General features: G+C 34.5%; 1 protein-coding gene across 1 annotated transcript in view; it reads right to left on the bottom strand.

The window, feature by feature from the left end:
* WDR70 (WD repeat domain 70) overlaps positions 1–20542 on the bottom strand; it is a 126709-nt gene that overhangs the window by 61463 nt on the left and 44704 nt on the right. Inside the window, exon 9 of the mRNA XM_063423131.1 lies at positions 19892–19968. Within this exon, the coding sequence (XP_063279201.1) occupies positions 19892–19968 (77 nt within the window). The remainder of the gene's footprint in view (positions 1–19891; positions 19969–20542) is intronic.

The raw sequence follows: 20542 nt of genomic DNA, 5'->3' as shown, positions 1-20542 counted from the left end.
GTGTTAAATTAAGACTCTTCATAAGCAAAAAAGCAACTGATCTTATATTAAAGATTTTTAAAAACCTTTTATGGCATAAAACAAACATAAGTACATGGGAATAAAATTAAAGGACTTATTAATAGGATGGAAAATTGCCTAAAGCAGAATTAGGTAAAGAGGTTAGATAAGAAACGGCTGCAAAATTCTGTTAAGATGTATTTCATGCACATAGAGGTGCAACATTATGTCAGCAAAAAAACTTTCATTATTGTGTTCTTTTCGCCCTCTTTCAGTGGAAGAAAGTTATAGTCTTCTATTGAGTACATGGGACCCCAAGGAAGGTTGTATCACCTGACAGGCAATCAAAAAAAATTGTACACACAGAGAAATCCAGAGAAACTCTCTGTATTTGTTTGACAGAAAAACTTCTAAATAAGCTACCTACTTCCAGCATTTCAGCAGAATGAAAATAATTTGAACCAGAATGCAAGAAAAGTCATATCCAACATATGTAAAATTATAAATATGGAAGGAATTGCCAAAAGTATGGACACAGCTTAAAAATTTATAACAATTCTACTTTTCTGTCACTTAAATAAACCCTAGATGTAAAAAAACCTTAGAGAAATATTTAATAGAGTAAAAAACAAACAAACAAACAAACAAAAACCCCACAAAAAACAAACAAACAAACAAAAAACAGCAAATGAGCTAGGCTCATAGCTTCATATCAAAATATGAAACCATATTTTTCCATATTTTCAAATTAAACTGGTATCCTTTTTTTGACAGGAGAAATTAACATCATTTGTATGTACAAAATACAAAAGTACAAAGTACATCGTTTGTATGCACAAGAGCAGCTGAATCTTAATCACTGGGGCAGAGCAGATCAAAACCTAGTAACACTGAATGGGAGCTGCTCACATTCTCCAGTGTGAAGAAACCAAAAAGCAACCAACTCAAAATTAAAATGACACATAAGCATGTCTGAGAGAGCATGCTAAATAGGTGTTCTGAATTACTAAGCAAAAATCCTGCTGATGGCCAATACATGCAACATTTGAGGAAAACTAAATTAGAAAAGGAGACAGAGAAGAACTGGAAGAATATTAGCTCAGCTTAGAAATCAGAGTGCTGTGCAGTATGCTCATGGGAGGAAAACAACAGCAGCAAATACCAGTGAGTTATGACATACAATCACTTTTGACTGAGAACACAGTAATTCAGACACACCAATACATCTGTGTGATCCTTTACAGGTTATACTGTAAAGACGCAGTCGAATACCTATTGACAGGACCTCTTACTTATGGCATAGAGAGTCTGTTCTTAATGTAATCAAAGATTACAATCTTTCTGGATGGAATAATTTTTGCTTTTTCCAAGATTAAACCACTGGGTCAGACTAACAATACATAAAGGCACTCTTAAGGTTAAAAATTTAAGAGTAAAAATTAGTAACTAGAAACAAGTAAGCAAATAACATAATACAAGTCTTTTACCTTTTTTTTTTTAGTCATCAGATCCTATACATAAAACGGTATCATATTTGCATACAGATTGCATATCAGCTGTTCTCTTCTACATAATTCTCCAAAGTAATGGAAAATACATCCTTTGGAATTCTGTATAATTTTTTTTAGTACTTCATTCAAACCCTGACGATTCCCTCAAAGTATCTATAGATCAGTCCCTCAAAATGATCAACTCCAAAATTCCATCATGCTCAAAGATTATAGCAGACATATTTTCCATATCACATTGGCAGAAAGAAGGAGTGTCAAAATACTACACAGTAAAACCCAATTCTACATTTTAAATGCTGACATTTATTAATTATCAACAACAGCTGTTAAGTCAAAGCTCAAGAAAAAGCATCAAGTCACACAAACATAAATATTTCAGAATGGATCATAAAAGAAATTCCAAGATTCTTCTCTATACTGTCTGCCCACCATCACAGTAAATTTCCTACTGAATTCCCAAAGCAAAATTCAGATAAAGCTTGCTATACTCATTCTTCAAAGATTCTGAATGCTTTAATTCAAAACAGTAAGTTTCATCTGGGACATAAAAGTTTCACTAGATTTTTTTTTCTTTCTAAAAATTCTAAGATAGCCACAATTTGCTTTGAATGTAATTGCTACCTTGGCAGACAGTATAACATATTCATACACAAATCATAGACAGAAAGATCAAGATCAAAAAGAAAATAAATTATAAAAATTTTTGTATAAAAACAAAAGAAAAATACTACATGTCTATTTCATTAAGAGTTAATACTAAGTTCCAATGCAGTTACTGATGATCAGCAGAATTCTCTCTCACATCAAAACAAATACTCTAAACAAAAATAAAACAAAATATTTTGTAGGAGAAACTCTATAACCTCTGAAGAAAACATAAAAAGAGCAATAATGGGAAAGAACATACAAGCAGAAAAAAAGGCTGAGAAGGAATATGAAAGTGAAAAGTAGATCAATTGTTTCAACATACATGATAGATTCAGTGCTGCTTAGAATAAAGAAAAAAATAAGACATCTATAAACATTGATTATATTCTGAAGAAAGGATCATTGTTAGGGGCTAAGGTGTCCCTATCTCACCAAATCAAACCTACAGCTTTAAGAACCTACACACAAGAATAAACTACACAATGGGGAAATTATGTTATTGAGAGGACATACTACTGAGAGGCTGCACTTACATACATTCAAATTCTGTAGAAGATGAATTGGAAGCAAATCACTGAGGATTAAAAAACAAACAAACAAAACTCCAAAAAGACTAAAAAAAATTTAAATCAATCCAAATTTAAAAAAATCCAATCTAAAAACCAGCACACAACAGGCTCCAGAGGTCTGTTTAAAATCCCAAAAGACTGATACAGAAAAAGGTCTCTTCAGCCTAAAAAAATAGTCTCCAAATTAAAGGCATATACTGTACTGAAAACAAAGGCTGCAGGGCTAATAGGTTAATTAAAAATAATTCATTTAGGAGTTCCAGACTGTGTTGTTGTAATGGGTTCTTTCTCAAAGAATTTTTTCTCAAGTTTAACTCATGCATATAGTCTGTCTGCCTCCCTTCCAACAGCCAATGTACAGGCAAAAACTGAACATGACCATCATGCCCGAGCTCCTATAAACCTTTCTCCCTTAGTATTTCCTTAAATATTAAACTATTTTCCTTTCATATGTCTCTGAAACACTGACTGTATTTGATTGCATTACTGATAAATATTTGGGCAGCTAAACTGCACTAAGAGAAAAAAAAGTCTTGCTGGTTTTGAATTACTTTCTCACTGAGACTGACAACTAATTTGCTTGTTGATGATGTCTTCATATACAAACCTGACCGAAGAGAAAGGTTGTTTATCTTTGCATCAACCTTTAAGATAGCAATCAGCACCAAAGTGAATCATTTTTTCAGTTCAAATCAGCAAGGTACCCAAAAGCAAGTCTTCAGAAAACCATGCACTGACTAGGTTAGAGAACTATCCCCTGAAGATGTTTTCTTCCAATGAGTAACAGATTTGGTGATTTTAATGAAAGATATTGAGCACTGTAAAGAGTCAACATGTTTTTGAATTAATAATAGTTCAAAGACTCGGTTAATGTTGTGCTGTTTAAAAAACCTGAGGACTGGCATTTTCCTGAGACTGTGCAGCACTTTACACACAAGAAGTCCTTCATTTACTATTCCTGCAACATTTCACTTCAGTATTATGATTTCTATACAGAACATTAGATAAATTACAGGTATTATTTAATTCAATTCTGAAAGTTGTGACAGTAAAAGTAGATACAATTTTGTGTCATTTTCCAAACGGGGCAAGCAGGCAATGAACTGAGATCTCATTTCCCACTTAGAAAAGATAAAGTGGGATGTAATCAAGCTCTCTAGGGGGTACATCTGATTAAGACCAAAGGGGAAGACTTCTGGTAAAGAACATCTTGACAGTTCAAGTTACTGTCACCTGCATCAATTGAAATGACTCAAGAGCAGTCTTGCATGATACTGCAAAAGGAGGAGGAGGAGGTTAATCACTAGGAAAACAGGATGCTTTCTAAAGAGCTGATTAGTCACGGCTATAAAATAGCTTAAGCTCACTTGGATCTAAAGTTCTTTTTCACTCCATTAAATACCTTAAATTGGAACTAACACATAGCTGAACTCTTCAGTACACCAACGAAAAATCAACAGTCAAGAACTGAAAAGCCCTCTGAAGCAATACCTCAGCTGACCCTACATGCATTAGTTTTAACTGTTTTTGTTGTCATTTTAAGGTCTCAGACAATTTTCTGCAGGTCCATTGGCAAGGAACTGCAATCTAACAAAGGTAAGTAACTAAAGGGAGCAAACTGTAAGCCTTAAACGTATTTTGATTTCTGAGATTACAGAATCTGTTCTAAACAATGTAACATTTGACTCAGCTGCTCAGATTAACTATGCACTTTGGGCTACAGAAAATATTAGAAGTTCTGCTTTGTCTTTATGTATGAAGTACCAACCTCCGTACCTTGCAGTGTAATCACATAAAAACTTACTACCTACTTACAAAGACCAGGACAAACTGCAGCACATAAGGTACATGCAAATTTAGATATTCCTATTTATATTTTCCAGAATATCCACAGTAGTCTAAGACACTTCCCTCATCCTCACAGGAATTCAGAAAGAATTCTGAAAATTCTGAAAGAAAGAGATGAGCATCTCTTCAAGAAAAGATATTACAATTCTTGGCCTCAGAACTCAAGTCATGATACAGTCTCACATCTGTCTGGATAATCACAGAGAACATTTTCATATATCATCATGGTCTGCTCATATCATATACTTACACTACTGAGGAAGTCCCTTCCTACTTTTGTGTAAAGTTAAAAGTTTAAAGCAATCGATTAGTAGACAAAACAGTATTAAGTTTTCTGATTCTCAAGGATAAATAATAAGGGACTTAAGCTCTCTTATTAACCATATTCTCCACAAGGGGGAAAATTGTGGGGATTTTGCTGAGTTTAAGATGTGTAGAATTAAAAATAGTAAATGCAGGACATAACTATGAAAATACTTTAAAATCTGATTTTCCTTTCAAATAATAAAAAAAAAAAAGCAGAGAAGTGACTTGTTTCATACTGGGAGACAAAAAAATCTGAGACCGACAGATTGGAAAATCTGCAGAAGCTCCAGCTCCAATTTATATCCATTGTCCTAAATGTTGTAAAGACACGTCTTATGTCTTCATTTCCTAATTGCATGCATGAGCAGTTAGAAGTACCCACTGACATATCATAGCAATCAAATTTTAACTTGCAGCTGAGAGCACTCCCACAGAGGTCAATCAAGTAGCAGGAATAATTTTTTTGTTTGTTTTTCCCCAGCTAGAATTCATGGATGCTTCCTCAATAATTCAGCTATTTTTTAAATGAGTGCAAATGCCCAGCTCTATCCTTTTTCTTTTACCTAAGGCATCAGCAAAATTTTTAATTCTTACTTGGAGTCCCAGAACAGAATCATAGAATATCTCAGATCAGAAGGGAACTATCAGGATCATTGCTCCTTGCAGATCTACTAAAACTAAACCACCTGACTAAGAGTCTCATTCAGATGCTCCTTGAACACTGGCAGGCTTGATGGTGGGACATCTGCTGCACCCCAAGAGGAAGGTAACCATTCCTCTCCTCCAGGCTGAACAAGCTCAGTGACTCCAGCATATCCTCGTAAGTCTTGCCCTCAAGTCCTTTCTCAATTTTGGTCCCACTTCTCCTGATACACTCTAACAATTTCATGTCCTTACGTACTTATCCTTTGGCACCCAAAACCATCCCCAGGACTCAAGGTGAGGCCCCATCAACACAGAATAATTTAGCATATTTTGGTCCCACATTTCCTCTGCATTGTAGGAAGTTTCCCTTTTGATTTGAATTTTTAATTCTGAAGATGATTTACCTGAAGTTGTGCATATCCTTTAAAAATGAAGTTATGCCGTAAAAATGTCAGTTGAAAAAGTTCTCAAATCTAAGCTCTTACCATTGACTGCATATCTTATTGCAGCAACTAACATTTGAATCAAGAAAAACTTCAGAAAAAATATTAATGTAAACACACATAGTTTATAAAGACAAAAATAGCTTCACTAACCCTTTTGTAAACACACAGCTTTCAGCAAGGGCCAGTACAGTCATTATTCAAACTCTTCTTAACCAGGCCTGCTCATTTGCTGTGCTCTCTTAATCAGCTCTGCACCGTGTATGTATCTATAAACAGATAAGTTAGCCTAGGAGAAGCCATCCTTGTGGATCTGTAATGGACTTTTCACACCTTTAGACATGTCAAGACAAAAACAAACTACTATGCCAGTGCAGTGCAAATTACTAAACACCTGTGAGATAACCACAATTTTTTGATGAAGGCACTCTTGTATTACAAACAAGTCTCCAGAGAAAATTTTTCTGAAGACTTAAAATTATGACTTATCAGGAGATTTTAGTAAGAGTGACAGAACTTTAACCCTACAAAACCACAGTGACCCCTTTTCCTGCAAAATACCATGGTTCTGCACTAAAGGATGAGATTTCTGCTGTTCCAGAGATGGAAGAAAGAAAAAAACTCACCAGAACTTAAATAACTGATACACATAATTCCTAAGCCTCACTGTTGCAAACAGCTGAATTGCTATGGCTGAAGTAAAAAATAAAACATCAACTTTGAGAGGATAAATAACGTGGATATAAAAATCCCCTTAAGTAATTTGATCATCACAAATGCCAATTTTGCTTTATTTTTACCTCATGTAACTCTTGAGAGCAAGTTTTTAGATAATCTGCATGGCATTTCAATGTAAGTATTTAAACAGTAAGAGGTAATATAAAATACTGGTTAAACCAGGTTTGTGTGGAAGCAAAATATATTATATTTACAGAGGTGAACACTGAGATGAAGACTTAAAATCTCTAACTGACTGAATACTTAAAAATCATTTTAATAAAGTTACTTTATTTTGGGACCAGGTACCAGACTATTAGTTCTTTACTCTTGGTATTCACTTGTGTGCATGTACACCAGGTTTCTCTGAAACTGTTAATATTTTGTCACTTCATGCACCTCTAGCTTTCCCCTTGTCTGAATTTTATGAATGCGGCACTAACCACACACAGTTGATATTTAGCTCTTAGTAGTATTATCTGTAATAGTCTGGGAATGCCTTATTTAAGTTAATTTCCAATTCACAAATAATCATTACAAGAAATAAAGCTTGTTAGGCTCGCCTACCTTAAAGTCTATGCTATGTTATGGTACTAAAAGTACATGGAATATATTTAAGCTATATTCCATATAATGATATACCTTTCCAAAAAAAGCGGTTGAATCTTCCACATCTCTAACACCTTCAGAAACTTTGCAGAATTTTCAACTTCTCCAATACCTTACACTCTTGAAACTGGTAGACTTCATGAGTACTTCAGCTTTCATTTGAAAGTACCATGGACTTGAAGTATTATGCAAGTTCCAACTAGAGCCTCAGAGAGAAACAAGTAACCAAGTTGTTAAATATTTTATTTATTTGCATTTTCGATAAATGGATGTTATTATATATCTACTTGAAGATCTCTTTGGCACTATACAATAATTTACCATCCATTTGTTTCACTGCTAAATCATTCATTTGTATGTAACCTGTTGAAGAGCCTCTTCAAACCAAGCCATCATTTTTCTAACAAAGCAGATGAGGAATGTTCAGAATATTCATTCTATCAATCCTGTCATAAGGGTGCTAGCCTTCAGAAGAAGGTTTAGAAACAAAGGAGCTTGCAAAAAGAACAACTAATTTAAAACTACATTGACTTTTCCCCAAAATATCCAAATCTGTGAAACTAAATTATGGTGCTATAATTTTTCATGTACAGTGCTCAAGAGTCTATTAATTTCATCTATATCCTACTAAATGGGCATGTGGCTCAAACCCAAGCCATTCTAGAGTCACTGTGAGACTTGTTACTCAATGGCAAATTTTCATGTAAATGTGAGCTATGTAAAATATAAGAACATCCTTCATTTACTTGAAAAAGTTTTTAGAGCCAACAAGTCATGGCCATGGACTCTGGTCCTCTGAGGTAGTCTCACTGCGTGAAAGAACTAGAAACATATATTCCATTTAAATGGCAAATTTGATTTAGTGGTCCAAGAAGACAACTATATTATGTATTTTTCAAAGGTACAACACTCACTCAGTGTTCTTGAAAGACTAACAAAAATCTTCCAAAGGAAAAGCAGCTCACATCGTGAGTAAAAAAATGCTGGAATGATACATCATTGATAAATAAGTAAATTACAAAATTATTAAGAAAAAAATCCAGAATTTTATAGCTTGGATGAAATAAAGTAGGTTTTTTCTGAAAAATGACACCAGGACCAGAGTTGTAAAGCTAAACTTTATCTCAAACCAAATCTGCTTTAAGTTAAATTATTTGCTAGGTTTTATAATAAACATGCCGATAGAATAATTGATTTTTAAAGCCTAAGTGTGTACCACCAAAAAAGAGAAGACACCTTTTTTCATCTCTGAGACTTTTCAGTACCTGATATTCTGCTATCCACTTAATTCACTGTGAATCACCCAACAGAAGAAAGCTACAAATGAGTATAAGTAAATTATTTATTTTGAAAGGAGGAATGTATATAGTCTAATAAGTTGATGATGACAAAAGAAGATCTGTGTCTTATCTCACCAAAAGTTCAACCTCAGGAGACTGAAATGTTTAACAGCATTGTTCTAAATCATACGGACACCAGTGAATGTGGATCTTAATTGAAGAGGTTAGCTGACCAGAAGTTTCCACTACCATTAATGAGCTAACTGAAGAATATCAATCAGATTTTTTCTGTCCTAGCAAACTGAAGATTTCACAAATCACATGTCTGGAAAGATTTCAAGGAGAAGAAACATTTACAAAACCAAACTAATCCCTCTCAAGAGGAATGCGTTTAATATAAAGTTTTATTAGAAAGTATTTGAATGACAATATTAGCTTAAAAAATTAACATTACTCCCACAAAACAATTGCAAAATCATCTACTGGGGAATGATTTGGAGACATAAGTGGGGGCAGGAGGGAATGAGCTAAGAAATCAAGAGGAATTGGTTGATAAAACTGTGAAGGGACTGATTTTGGAGAAAAACCAACTAAAACAGGAATGAAGTCCATCAATTAATGTGCTATTGTAACAACTATTGGATCTATATCCTACCTGCTGTTCCACATGGACATTTTTGCCATCCTCAGAAGGACTATGTGTGGACTTCTTCCTATTCTCAAAAATTGAGTACCTTTAACAGATACTCACAGCTCAATAGCAAGCCTTTATCTATAAAAAGCTAAGTCATATGAACAGCTTGATTATAGTTTTTATCATTGAGAATACCCAGTCCATTCCAATTTCAGATTTATTAAATGGTGCTTTTTGTGTTCACTGATTTGTCTGATGCCTGAAAGAGAAATTTCATCGACAATTTCTGTGTGAAAGCTACAACTGGGAAAGAATTTACTTCATTTCTTCCTTAATAATCCAGTTCCACAGTCACATAATACTCTGTTTACAAAGAAAGACTTTCTCCTAGACAAACCTTGCTAACTTTCAATTACTGAGTGGATTTATGTCTTTAACAATTTAAAGACCTTTCCAATGTTGGACATTTTATCTCGGGTTCATTTTTTTTTTGCTATTGCCATGTCTCTTAATAGTCTACTCAATAAACTGAAACATATTCAGCTTCCTGAATATTCTTGAATTAGCTGAATTAGTTTCAGGATATGTCTCTCACATTTTTCCTTTTCAATGTCTTTTACCACTTTTTTTAGACTACTATCATTAGAACCAGACACAGAACTCAATGGGTATTGCTGAAACATAACATTAACATCGTTTCCTTTACCAACGTCATTCGTAAAAGTTCATTCTTTGTGTATGCGTGCATTTTTAAAAGACGTGTATCTGCTTTTCCACAGCTTCATATTAAGAGCTTATATACAATTAACCCTATGTAACTTCCAGGGAAATATTCTTCTCTGTGTATGATTTACCATGCTGTTGTTTTAGCTGTCACCCAGCTCACTAACCAATCCGCTCTCAGAATTAGTGGTTAATACTTAGTGTTCAGGTATTAGTAGAAATACATTCACACTTTCTCTGATAAAATCTTCTTTCATTAAAACGATTTATAGAAATATAGAAGTTTTGAGGCAATACTTCAGTTTTATGAAATTGAATCAGAAACATATTGTTTTGATTACTTCCAATTATCAGTTTTAAGATCTCTTTCTATTAGCTAGCCCAGCTGATAGAAGACAAATGTCTCATATGTATTTACAAGATTAATCCTTTAAAAGTCAGAAACAAAACTTATTGGAATTAACAGAAAAAAATTCAACATATTTTTGAATGTAATTTACTGCTTATAAGTTACTAATGGATACTATACAAAAATTTTTAAAAGGTTTTATTAAATAAACAAGAAAAACTACTTTCACAAAAACCCATACATATTTTCCATGACAGTTTATCTCATTTCCAAAACGGGATTTATCAGCCTTAAACAGAATTTTCTGAACTGCAAACTTCTCCAGGCTTCATCATCTTCCAGTGAAACCATGCACCTTTGAAACCACTACAAGCTGAGAAACGCAACTTCAGGCTGTTCCAATTCATTCCATGAAAAATGAAAACCACCCAACATACATCTCTAAACAAGCAACTTAGCAGTGGGATGTTAACTAAAACATATATTTATATAACATGAGGGCCCTGATAAGAGGAACAACTTAAAATTTCATTACTCAAACAATGAAATTACCTGCAATTCTAAACATCAAAAATCCCAAAGCAAATATTTTCAGGGTTTTTATCTACTGGATATTAAGTAACATTAGTCATTACTGTGTAGCTTTAGTACAGAATCAGATGTGAACATTAATCATTGCAATTTAATTTTATTTTCTTAGATAGAATGCGTATTTTATCTTTGTAAGGAAATGTGCCAAAATAAATCCTTGTCCACCCTACTTCACTTCCTTATTATCAAATAAAAACATTTCAGTTTAGTTTACTAAGTCTATTGTACTTCCCTTTAGTACTAGAAAAATCAAAGAATTCTGGTCATTTGAATAAGATGCATATCTCATGTGAAAATAGCCCTTTAAACACAGTTAAAGGTTATAATGATCAGTGAATACTTGAGAAGAAAAGATTTCATCTTCATACAATAAAAGACAATATATTTTTCATGGGAGAAGACAGGAGAGGAAATTGCCAGTGAAAGATACTTGTAGAACAAAGTCACCACAATGGAAGTATTTGTGTATGACCCTAAACCATGGGAAATTTCCTACCAATTTCAAAAATGACTAATTTCTGTCTACCCTATCTGATATTAAGTTGAGCTGATAGAAATACTAAAACCTCCAGTTTCCCATCATTTCTATTCTGCCAGAAGTTGCCCCACAGATCTGCTAACAGAACTGCACAAAGTATTCTCTTCTCTCCTGACTCTGGTGAGTCAGGACCAGAGAAGATGTAAGAGAAGAGCTTTTCCAGTACAACTGAAAGGGGTTAAAAAACAAGTTTCAGGGAAAGCTTAACCATATAACCCAAGTAAAGCACAACAGAGGTGAGAAGTGAAATACTATGTGTTCTGGGATAAAAGAAGCAAATATATGCACCAAAACTTCTGCCTTCCCATCCTAAGCTATGAGCATTGCAATTGCCTAGCAAAAGCCTTTGAAAAGACTGTCCCTTCTTGCCCCATTCACTGCAGAGTTCTAAAATGAGCAAACCCTTCAGAAAGTACTGAGCTACTGTGAATACTTAAATTCTTTGCTTGCCAGATAAATCAACCAATTTTTAAAATGTGTACTTTCATCCGATACACAAAAAATACTTTCAAGTTTCTTGCTCTAATAAAAAACTTTATCTTGGTACAACTAAAAATAAATCAGAATTCATTAACAGAACTTAATTAACAGAACTGTATTCCTCTATGTTCTGAATTAATTCTGAACACTTTCCTAAACTGTAATATTATACTGGGAATAAAAGTATTTCATAAAAATCTTGAAGAAACATTCTCAAACATCATAATATCATTTTCATGTGGAATATGGTACAGTAAGTGAATACATACGTGTATACACACCTGTAAACATATGTACTTGAAACAACTTGGCAAGAGTTATTTCTTTTCCTAAGATGGAAGTCCAAATTACATATTCCTCTGGCAAATTCAATTGTTTCACCACAATGTTATTTGCATTCCCTACCCTATAAAGTAGTATGATGCAATCAGATACGATTCAGGGTGATCTTTTAGGTGAGTAGGTACTTTGGACTCCAAAGCAAGTCCTACACTCTACAGAATGCAGGTTGTTTTAAGAGGTAAATCTAGAAAGCACAAGCAAAGCCTAAGAGGGCAATTAAAGATTTTTAAATGATCCCCCAGTTGAAGGTAAAATATCAGTAATTATTTTCAAGTATGCTTTTTCTAACCAGCCTTCAAATCTGTGAAAACAGATGCAGTGTTGAAGCTTAGACTGTAACAAAAGTTTATGCAAACATCTTGGTAGTAACCCTGCCATTGCTATCTTACTGTTCTCAGCAGTTTTAAAAGCTGCAGATGGATCAGTGTTTAACTGTATTTATTACATATAAAGTATTTCAAACACTGAAGGTGTTAGGACTATTAGTATTTATTCAAAAGACTACATTTACACTAAACGACACAAGTCCAAATTCAGCTCTCACCTATGTGTTCATATGCACAGTCTTCCTAATATGAAAAAGCATTAAAGAAAAATAAAATTATAGCCTCAGTTCTCCAGTTGAGAACAATGTTGTTCAAAGCCTTAGTAGAATTCAACAAACTCCAGGGTTGTATTCACTTCAAGTGTAATCAGTTTAGGCTGAGCTGCTGTCAACCTGGAGTGAGCAGACAGTATGTAATCTGAAGCTTAAGAGTCTATAAATCTAGGAGAAAATCCATATAATCCCATCTTCACAGCCAGTGGAGCTGTCCTTCACAGTGCACAGACAAGCCGGCTGGAGATACCAAATCTTGTGCTATCCTGAGGACATGCTACTGTGGAGAAAAAGCTCTAAGGAGAAAGACTGTGGTCTATAACAGGTGACTTGGGTCTTAAGCTTATGGGCAACAGACTTTAATAAAAGAAAAATAAAATTATCTGGGTGGCAGGCAGCTTGCCAGTTAAAGACAAGCTGAACAGCATTGTGGGAATAACTGATTGCTCCATGGGCAGTGAAACTGACTGCTGGCCATTTTCAGCAGTGCTGTTCCAGACCTGCTCAAATCTCTTTTCTGTCAAATTACCAGGTTTTATGCAGTTCTAAGCCTAATAAAAGGCTAGAAAACTGTTGTCATGACAGAAATGTCATACACTGATAACTGCCACCTAAATAGACTGCGACATGGCAGCTAATAGGAGAAGATGAGAAGATGTGACAACAGGCATTCTAGATGCAAACCTAGTTAACAGGATGGAAATAGTTAACAGGTGAAAACTGAAAGGTAAACTGAGATAAAAGTCATCATGAAACAGCAGTGTTCACTAAGATACATCAAATTTCAAAAGTCCTTAGTAGTGTCTAGGACATAATAGATATCCTAAAGGAGAGAAAAATCATCTGAACAGCAATGGTTGCAAACAGCAGATACATGTTATGCAAACTACTCATCCTTCATTAACTGTATTTTGCTGCTTGAAATTACAAAAAAGACAGATAATATCTACTAAGCAACAGTATATGGTTAAACCAAAAGTTTAAAACCATATTACACAGAGCAGAGTAACTTTACATTTGAAACGTGTATTTGACAAAAGACTAAGAATTCAAATGTGCCTTAAACACAAAATTCTGTTTCTGAAGATTTGAAACCCCTTCACTGAAATCATTAAATATATCTGCATTGAAGTTATCCCTAAATAACTTATCACAGAGATCAGTTTGTCATGGCGCTAAATATTCTCTAGGATGCCTTTTAGAGAGTATGATACTAAACTTACTAGAGGATGAGAGAAGAAAAACTTGTGAAAGGAATGCTCTACAGTAAACCAGCTGTTAATCAACCATAACCCCAGCTGCGATGACAGATCATAAAGTTCATGACTGCTAAATTTCAAGTTTGGCTGTGATTCTGCTTCTAAAAGAAAAAAAAATATATGAGACTAGGGACATGGAACACCTGTTGCTGGAACATTTAACAACACTGACCTCTCTTGCTTATTCTTACAGAACTACCAATCACATTTGCGATAAGAAAACATCCAAATAACAAAAACAACATTATCCGTTTCCTCTTCCTTCTTTGTTATTACATAGAAATCAACTGATATTTTGGAATAATATAAACATTAAGTTAGTTATGTCTTAAAACACAGGGTATTTTTAAAGGTCACTCTGCTCAGGTGTATTTCCAGAGCATAAAACCTTTTTAAAGACTTCCTAAACTCCAAAAATTTTTTTTCATTTTTAGGCAGTGCATTAATGTTGGAATTTCTGTTACTATCACCTTTAATGCTGTTCATTTATTCAACATACTGCTCATAAAATGAAAGATCCTTGCCTTAATAATTATATCCTCTAAATAAGCTAAATAAATTGGCAAAGGATCTATAAAAAAGACAAAATAATGTTGATCACACATTGTATTTGAACCTTATCTAGAATGGCACAGAGTATATGCAATGTAAAGGGACTGATGATTCAGGAAGAGTTGTGGGATATTTAAAGTTCTAGGCAACATATAGCCATAAATGAAAAAAGATAGCTTGTGCAAGACAATGTCTCAAGTTAGTATCAACACTGATGAAAGCTTTGTGTATATGCTTTGAAAAACAGTGAAAGATTGATATTAATTAATTAGTCTCAAATTCATTAAAATTGAAATTATCTGTAATGCAAACTTCAGAATTACTGCAGTTCCATGGAGAAGATAATTTTTCTATGTTTGTCTTTTCTTTTAATATAATTTTGTTCTAATCACATGAACTGTTGGAAAGTTGAAGCACTGAGAAATCAGAATTCCCATATATGAGAATCTGTGTCCAAAATTTAATCTATTTAAAAAACTCAAACACCTACTTTAGCTAAATCTCTAGGCTAGTGTTATTCATTCATACAGTTACAGTTAATCACCAGATTACTGATGGAACTGACAACTTTCTTACTTCCTTCTGCAACTAAAAGCTAATAAATGCTTAACAACCTGTAATAGCCCAAAAAAATTATTATTCATCTGTAATCCCAGAGTAATGAAACTATTTGTTGAAATATAAGGCTAAAAAAAACACCTGGCCAAAACACGGGGAAAAAAAAGAAACAGTATGGTATTATGTGCTTCCACAAGCCATCATCTGAAATATTGTCAAGGAAAATAAAATGAAGTGAGCTACTGAGATTTACATGTTTCTACTAACAACTGCAGAAGTGGGCATGAACTTATACAAGTTAAGAGGAGTTTTCAGATTATTCCATGACTGCTGTATCTAGGCTCTGACTCATTTCTGTGTGCAAGGTGACCAGCTTGTGTTTCTCTCATACAGGAGTCTGATGGAACCGCGCAATTTTCTTATGTAGTTTTTCCTGGATTCAGCATTGTGTCCTTGAACAGTGATACAAAACACACTGAGACTCCCTGCTGGTAACCTGTATATCTACAGTCTGAAGTAAGAAATTTACAAATAGCCTAATAACTGCACATTACAATATATTATCATCAAAACCTACTTCTAGGATTCTTTAAATGTATACCATATTTGAATGCCATGTATAAGAAAAAGATCACCTCTCAAAATATTTACAGTAGCAATTCTAAGAGCCTTCATTGAATTACTTTTTTTAGTTCAGACTACTACTACTACAGACTTAGTCACATGGAATCAAAAGAAATGGTTACATATATATAAATACTATCCCTAAATGAGTATTTTAGTTATAGAAGGTCAACATAAATATGGATTTAAAATATTTCAAAAGCATTTACTTAAAACATATTTTAAATGTGTTACTTTCATTTGACACCACAAGACCACTTGCAAATTTTGCTTTTTAACTTGTTTATGCATCAGTAAAAGTCCTGCTTCAACATGCCACCCAGAAAAATGCCATTTTCTTTCATCACCTTATTTTTAAACTGTATCCAGATGGCAACCATCCAACTAAAGAGATAGACAGTGTAAATGCTACAGGAATCAGATAAAACACAGCCCACAACTTGCAAATACTCATTCATTTGGTTTATGAGTGACTGTTTTCTCTAGAGGAGGTGTAAATGTTATCTAGAGCCATCAATACAGAATTAGGGTTTAACAGTACATTAATGTTACATATGTGCTCTCCTGTGTCCTCTTCTCCTTCAGTCTCAGACCATGCCATTCAGTGTGCCCCAAGGAGCATGACACACAGGCTTCAACCATAAGTTTCTGCACCTTCCAAACTCCTGCATGATTAACTGAAAATCCTTTAATCTTTTCTTGCAAGCATCTTCAAAAATAGCTGATGGTTCTGGCAACCCGGTTTGGAGCACACACAACCTCTCCATATAGAAATACTCATCATGTGAGCAGAGAAGTCTCTGTTTAAGAGACAACTACCACTTTGCTTTACCATTCTGTGTGATGTCCCACACAGATTAAAACCAGCAAAAAGAAAAAATATTCAGCTTTCCTTCACAACTTTTAAGAACATCCCTGGTATCATCCTTCCACATCCATACAGGATGACCCTCTGAAGAGTCTCATTTTGGTGTTTAGTGTCAGATCTATACTTCTCTACACATGCCAGTTGTGGCAGTTCCTTTTCTTAATGTGAGAATTATTAAATCTCAACTTGTAGATAGCATCACATTCCCTCTTAAAATTTTGAGAAGAATCATTGTACTTAAGGTAATTTATTCTTACATCAATGTCTAGTAAAAATTTTAGAACAAAACTAATAGGAATCTATGACAGAATTTCCAGAGCTTGTCTTCAGTGTATACAAGATCAGCAGTGCACTCTCAGGAGAAAATACAGAGTAGATGTTTGCACCTTCTCCTCTTATATGCAATACTCTAAAGCTGTTAATTTCTCCTCTTACGGCTATAGATTGTCTTGCTAAATTATGTCAGAGTGTAATATGTCAAGGACTATGAATGTCAAAGCACATTAGTGTATAATGTCAGGAATGTCAAAACTGAGTACAGGCAGGTCTCCTGCCCTCTAAAAAGATTGTTCCAAGACTGAAAGGCTTCCCTTTGTTTGTTTGTTTGTTTAAAACTATAAACATTCATACTCAAAATCTGTATGTACCAGAGCCACATAAAGCTAGACTGGGCTTTGTCTCACCATCTTGCTTGAGAGAGAAGATCTTACAAACAGTTAACTTATTCACAGGAACACCACACAACTCCAGATATAAAACCGTTGCAAAGATATTGTACCTTGAGAATCCGCATACTGCATTTTCAACAGTAAGGCGGCATAAAATTACATCTTTATTTACTGGCACTGAATAACACAAAGATACAAGGAACATCTGGCTACATCTGATCATAGGTTCATTTAGCCCTTCTTCAATCACAGCAATAATGAGGCTGACAAAGTCTGGTCATTACAGTTAATTCCCTTCATTTCACCTTACTACCCCCAGCTGTCATATAGAAGGTATTAGAATGCCTATTGCATTTGCTATCTTTGTGGGTGCTTCTAAACATGAATTTTCTCATCTCTTTTTAAACTTGTCTCCATGTCCTCCTGTGACAACACGTTCCAGAACAAAAATGACTGGCATTCAATATTTTTTTCTTTTATTGCTTCTAAACTTAACTATATTCACTTTCAAGAAATACCTCTTAGGTTTGGAAGAGGATTTCAAAACAACAGTTCCACATTCTGCTCACCTATCATCTTGAACATTTCACAAACTTTAATCACATACTCCCCTACTTAGATCTCTCCTCTCTAGAATAAAGACTGCCAGTCTTTTGGTCTGACCTGAGAAGCCTACAGTCTCCAAAGTACAAGGAGCCTCCTGTGGGGAGCACCTGAAGTCTTTGGAGAAGACTCCGGAGAAAGTCCACTTTGGAGAAAAGGAGGCTGAGGGGTGACCTCACTGCTCTCTGCAGCTTCATGAGGAAGGGAAGGGCACAGGGAGGTGCTGAGCTCTTCTCCAGGCATCCAGGGGCAGGATGCTTGGGAATGGCTCAGAGCTGTGCCAGGGCAAGTTGAGACAGGACACTAGGAGGTATTTGTTACTGAGAAGGTGCTCCCAGACTGACACAGGCTTCCTGGAGATACAGTTGTCTGGTCAATGTCCTTAACAACAGGCTTTAACTTCTGGATGGCCCTGGACTGGTCGTACAGTTGGATGATCACTGCAGGACCCTTCCAACTGGAACTATTCTTTTCAATTCTCGTTCACAGCTCCAGTGTTAAGATGAATTACTGATTAAACTTTGGATACTTTTTTAGTTTCTGTTATTATTAAATTTCACAGACAGAATACTGTCTTCAAGCCCTGTGCAGCAAATTAAGCAATCCAAATTGTTTTGCTTCACAGGACATCCTGTAAAGATCTGTCACTAGCATGAGGCAAAATGCAGTGAGTTTAAAATACTTTTCTTGTAATTTCAGCCATGTCGTGTCTGTGAAAATGCAATTATGCAACCATTTATAGTAGTTTTTATCTGGTTTTCTCTTACTTGTCCAGACCATTTTAATTCCCAGCAATTCAAGCATCAGGGATGTACTGAATCCATTTTCAGTATATTAGTTAGTGGAGTTGATTACATGGGAGAAAATTGAACAATCTTCATAATTTATAGTATCTTAATTTGTTTTTAAAGATCTACAAACCATTTAACCTAATAAAGAAACACTACTAATGTCTAACTGCATTCAAAATATCAACAAAGTGTCTTAAGTACTGTTTCTAGCATTTAATAGTAATTCCTATTATGGAAATAGTACCTCTGTGCCTACAATCTGGAACAATACACAGTTTGCTTAAGTGTATTTCTAAAACTTAATTTCTCCATAAAGCACAATGTAGTATTCAGGTTTTTCTCCTTCTGACACGGACTTATCAGAAACTGTCCATTTTTTTCCTTAAAATAATATTTTCATGTACCTATGTAAACCAGTAAGTCAGTCCCTTTTAGGGAAAAAAACCCAACAAACTATGTTGTTTGAAGAATTGATAATTGAAGTCTTCTTTATACACTCTACAGACACATTAGTGGGGAAAATCAATCCTTAATGTCATTTTGGAGAAAAGGATTGCATATTTGAAACATCAGTAAAAAACCATTCATGAACCTGCTACTGACAGTTGCAGTAACTTAATAAATGCAGATGCCATGTGACATTTTGCTATTTGATTCTAACCACAAAGATCAAGATTGAAGCCACAAGATAATTTCTAACAGTCTCTATGATACTTATCAAACAACATCTATCAATATTCAGTTACATCTAAATTGAAACTTGCAACTTCCAACTGAAATCCTCAATCTTCCTAATGAACTCAGTTACATTGAGTCTCTCCACAGGAATTATTCTGTTCCAAAGGAATACTAGGTAAGGTAAAATTCTGTCCAAGAAATTATGTAAAAAACAACTAACCAACAACTTTCATGAAATATCATTAAAAAAATTAAGTTGCAGAACTAAAATAATACAAACAAAATACATTTATTATCTACAGGCAAAACAAATATAATATTTGCTTCCAGATCTCACTATATTAAGTACTTACTAAAGACCAAAAAGAATGATATTTAAAGAAAATTAAGGCACAGTAAAACACAAAAGCTAAACAAGCCTCTCAAAAAACACTGTCAAAGATAGATCTCAATACTTACCCATCATTAGAACATGTCAAAAATTCTTCCTTTATCTTTGGATGCCAACAGCCTGAATTGAGCATTGCTGTGTGACCCTAAAGAAATAAACAGAGAGGTCTTACAGGGCCTTGTAAGCTATCTTACAAGGTTTTCACAACTTTAATACCAAATCCTTAATGTTGAATCACATGAAAGCTGGGGGACAAATCACACCCTTTGGACCCTTCTGACTGATATCAGAATGATTTAACAGATTGTATGTACTCTATTCCATTTCAGCCTTGCTTGTTTTCATCTGTGAATTAGAAATACCCTGACATCCTTCTACTTTTTTTTTCCCAGAGAATGGCATAGAATCACACTTCTTTTTCTCTTGGAAGAACTGTAATGCAGAGAAAGAATGAAACAATAGGCATCACTGCAGTATCACATGAATTTTTCAAGATACAGGAAAATAACAGAAATAACAGTAATGACCAGGGTGACACAATACACCAATGTCCGTCTACACTAGCCAAAGATCCTGTTGGAGAAAACTGAGGAAACAGAGTTTTAGAGCCAAGATGGGTTTAATCTCAGATGGGTTTTTCATAAAACACTTGAAGTTGCAAATTGACTAGTTGGTTGTCTTTCTTTAAGACTGAAAAAACAGAATGTGAGTGTTTTATG

This window comes from Prinia subflava, chromosome Z (genome assembly GCF_021018805.1).
Source record: "Prinia subflava isolate CZ2003 ecotype Zambia chromosome Z, Cam_Psub_1.2, whole genome shotgun sequence".
Classification (NCBI taxonomy): domain Eukaryota; kingdom Metazoa; phylum Chordata; class Aves; order Passeriformes; family Cisticolidae; genus Prinia; species Prinia subflava.
Note: the sequence above shows the minus strand (reverse complement) of the source record. Positions and strands in the feature narration are given on the sequence as shown.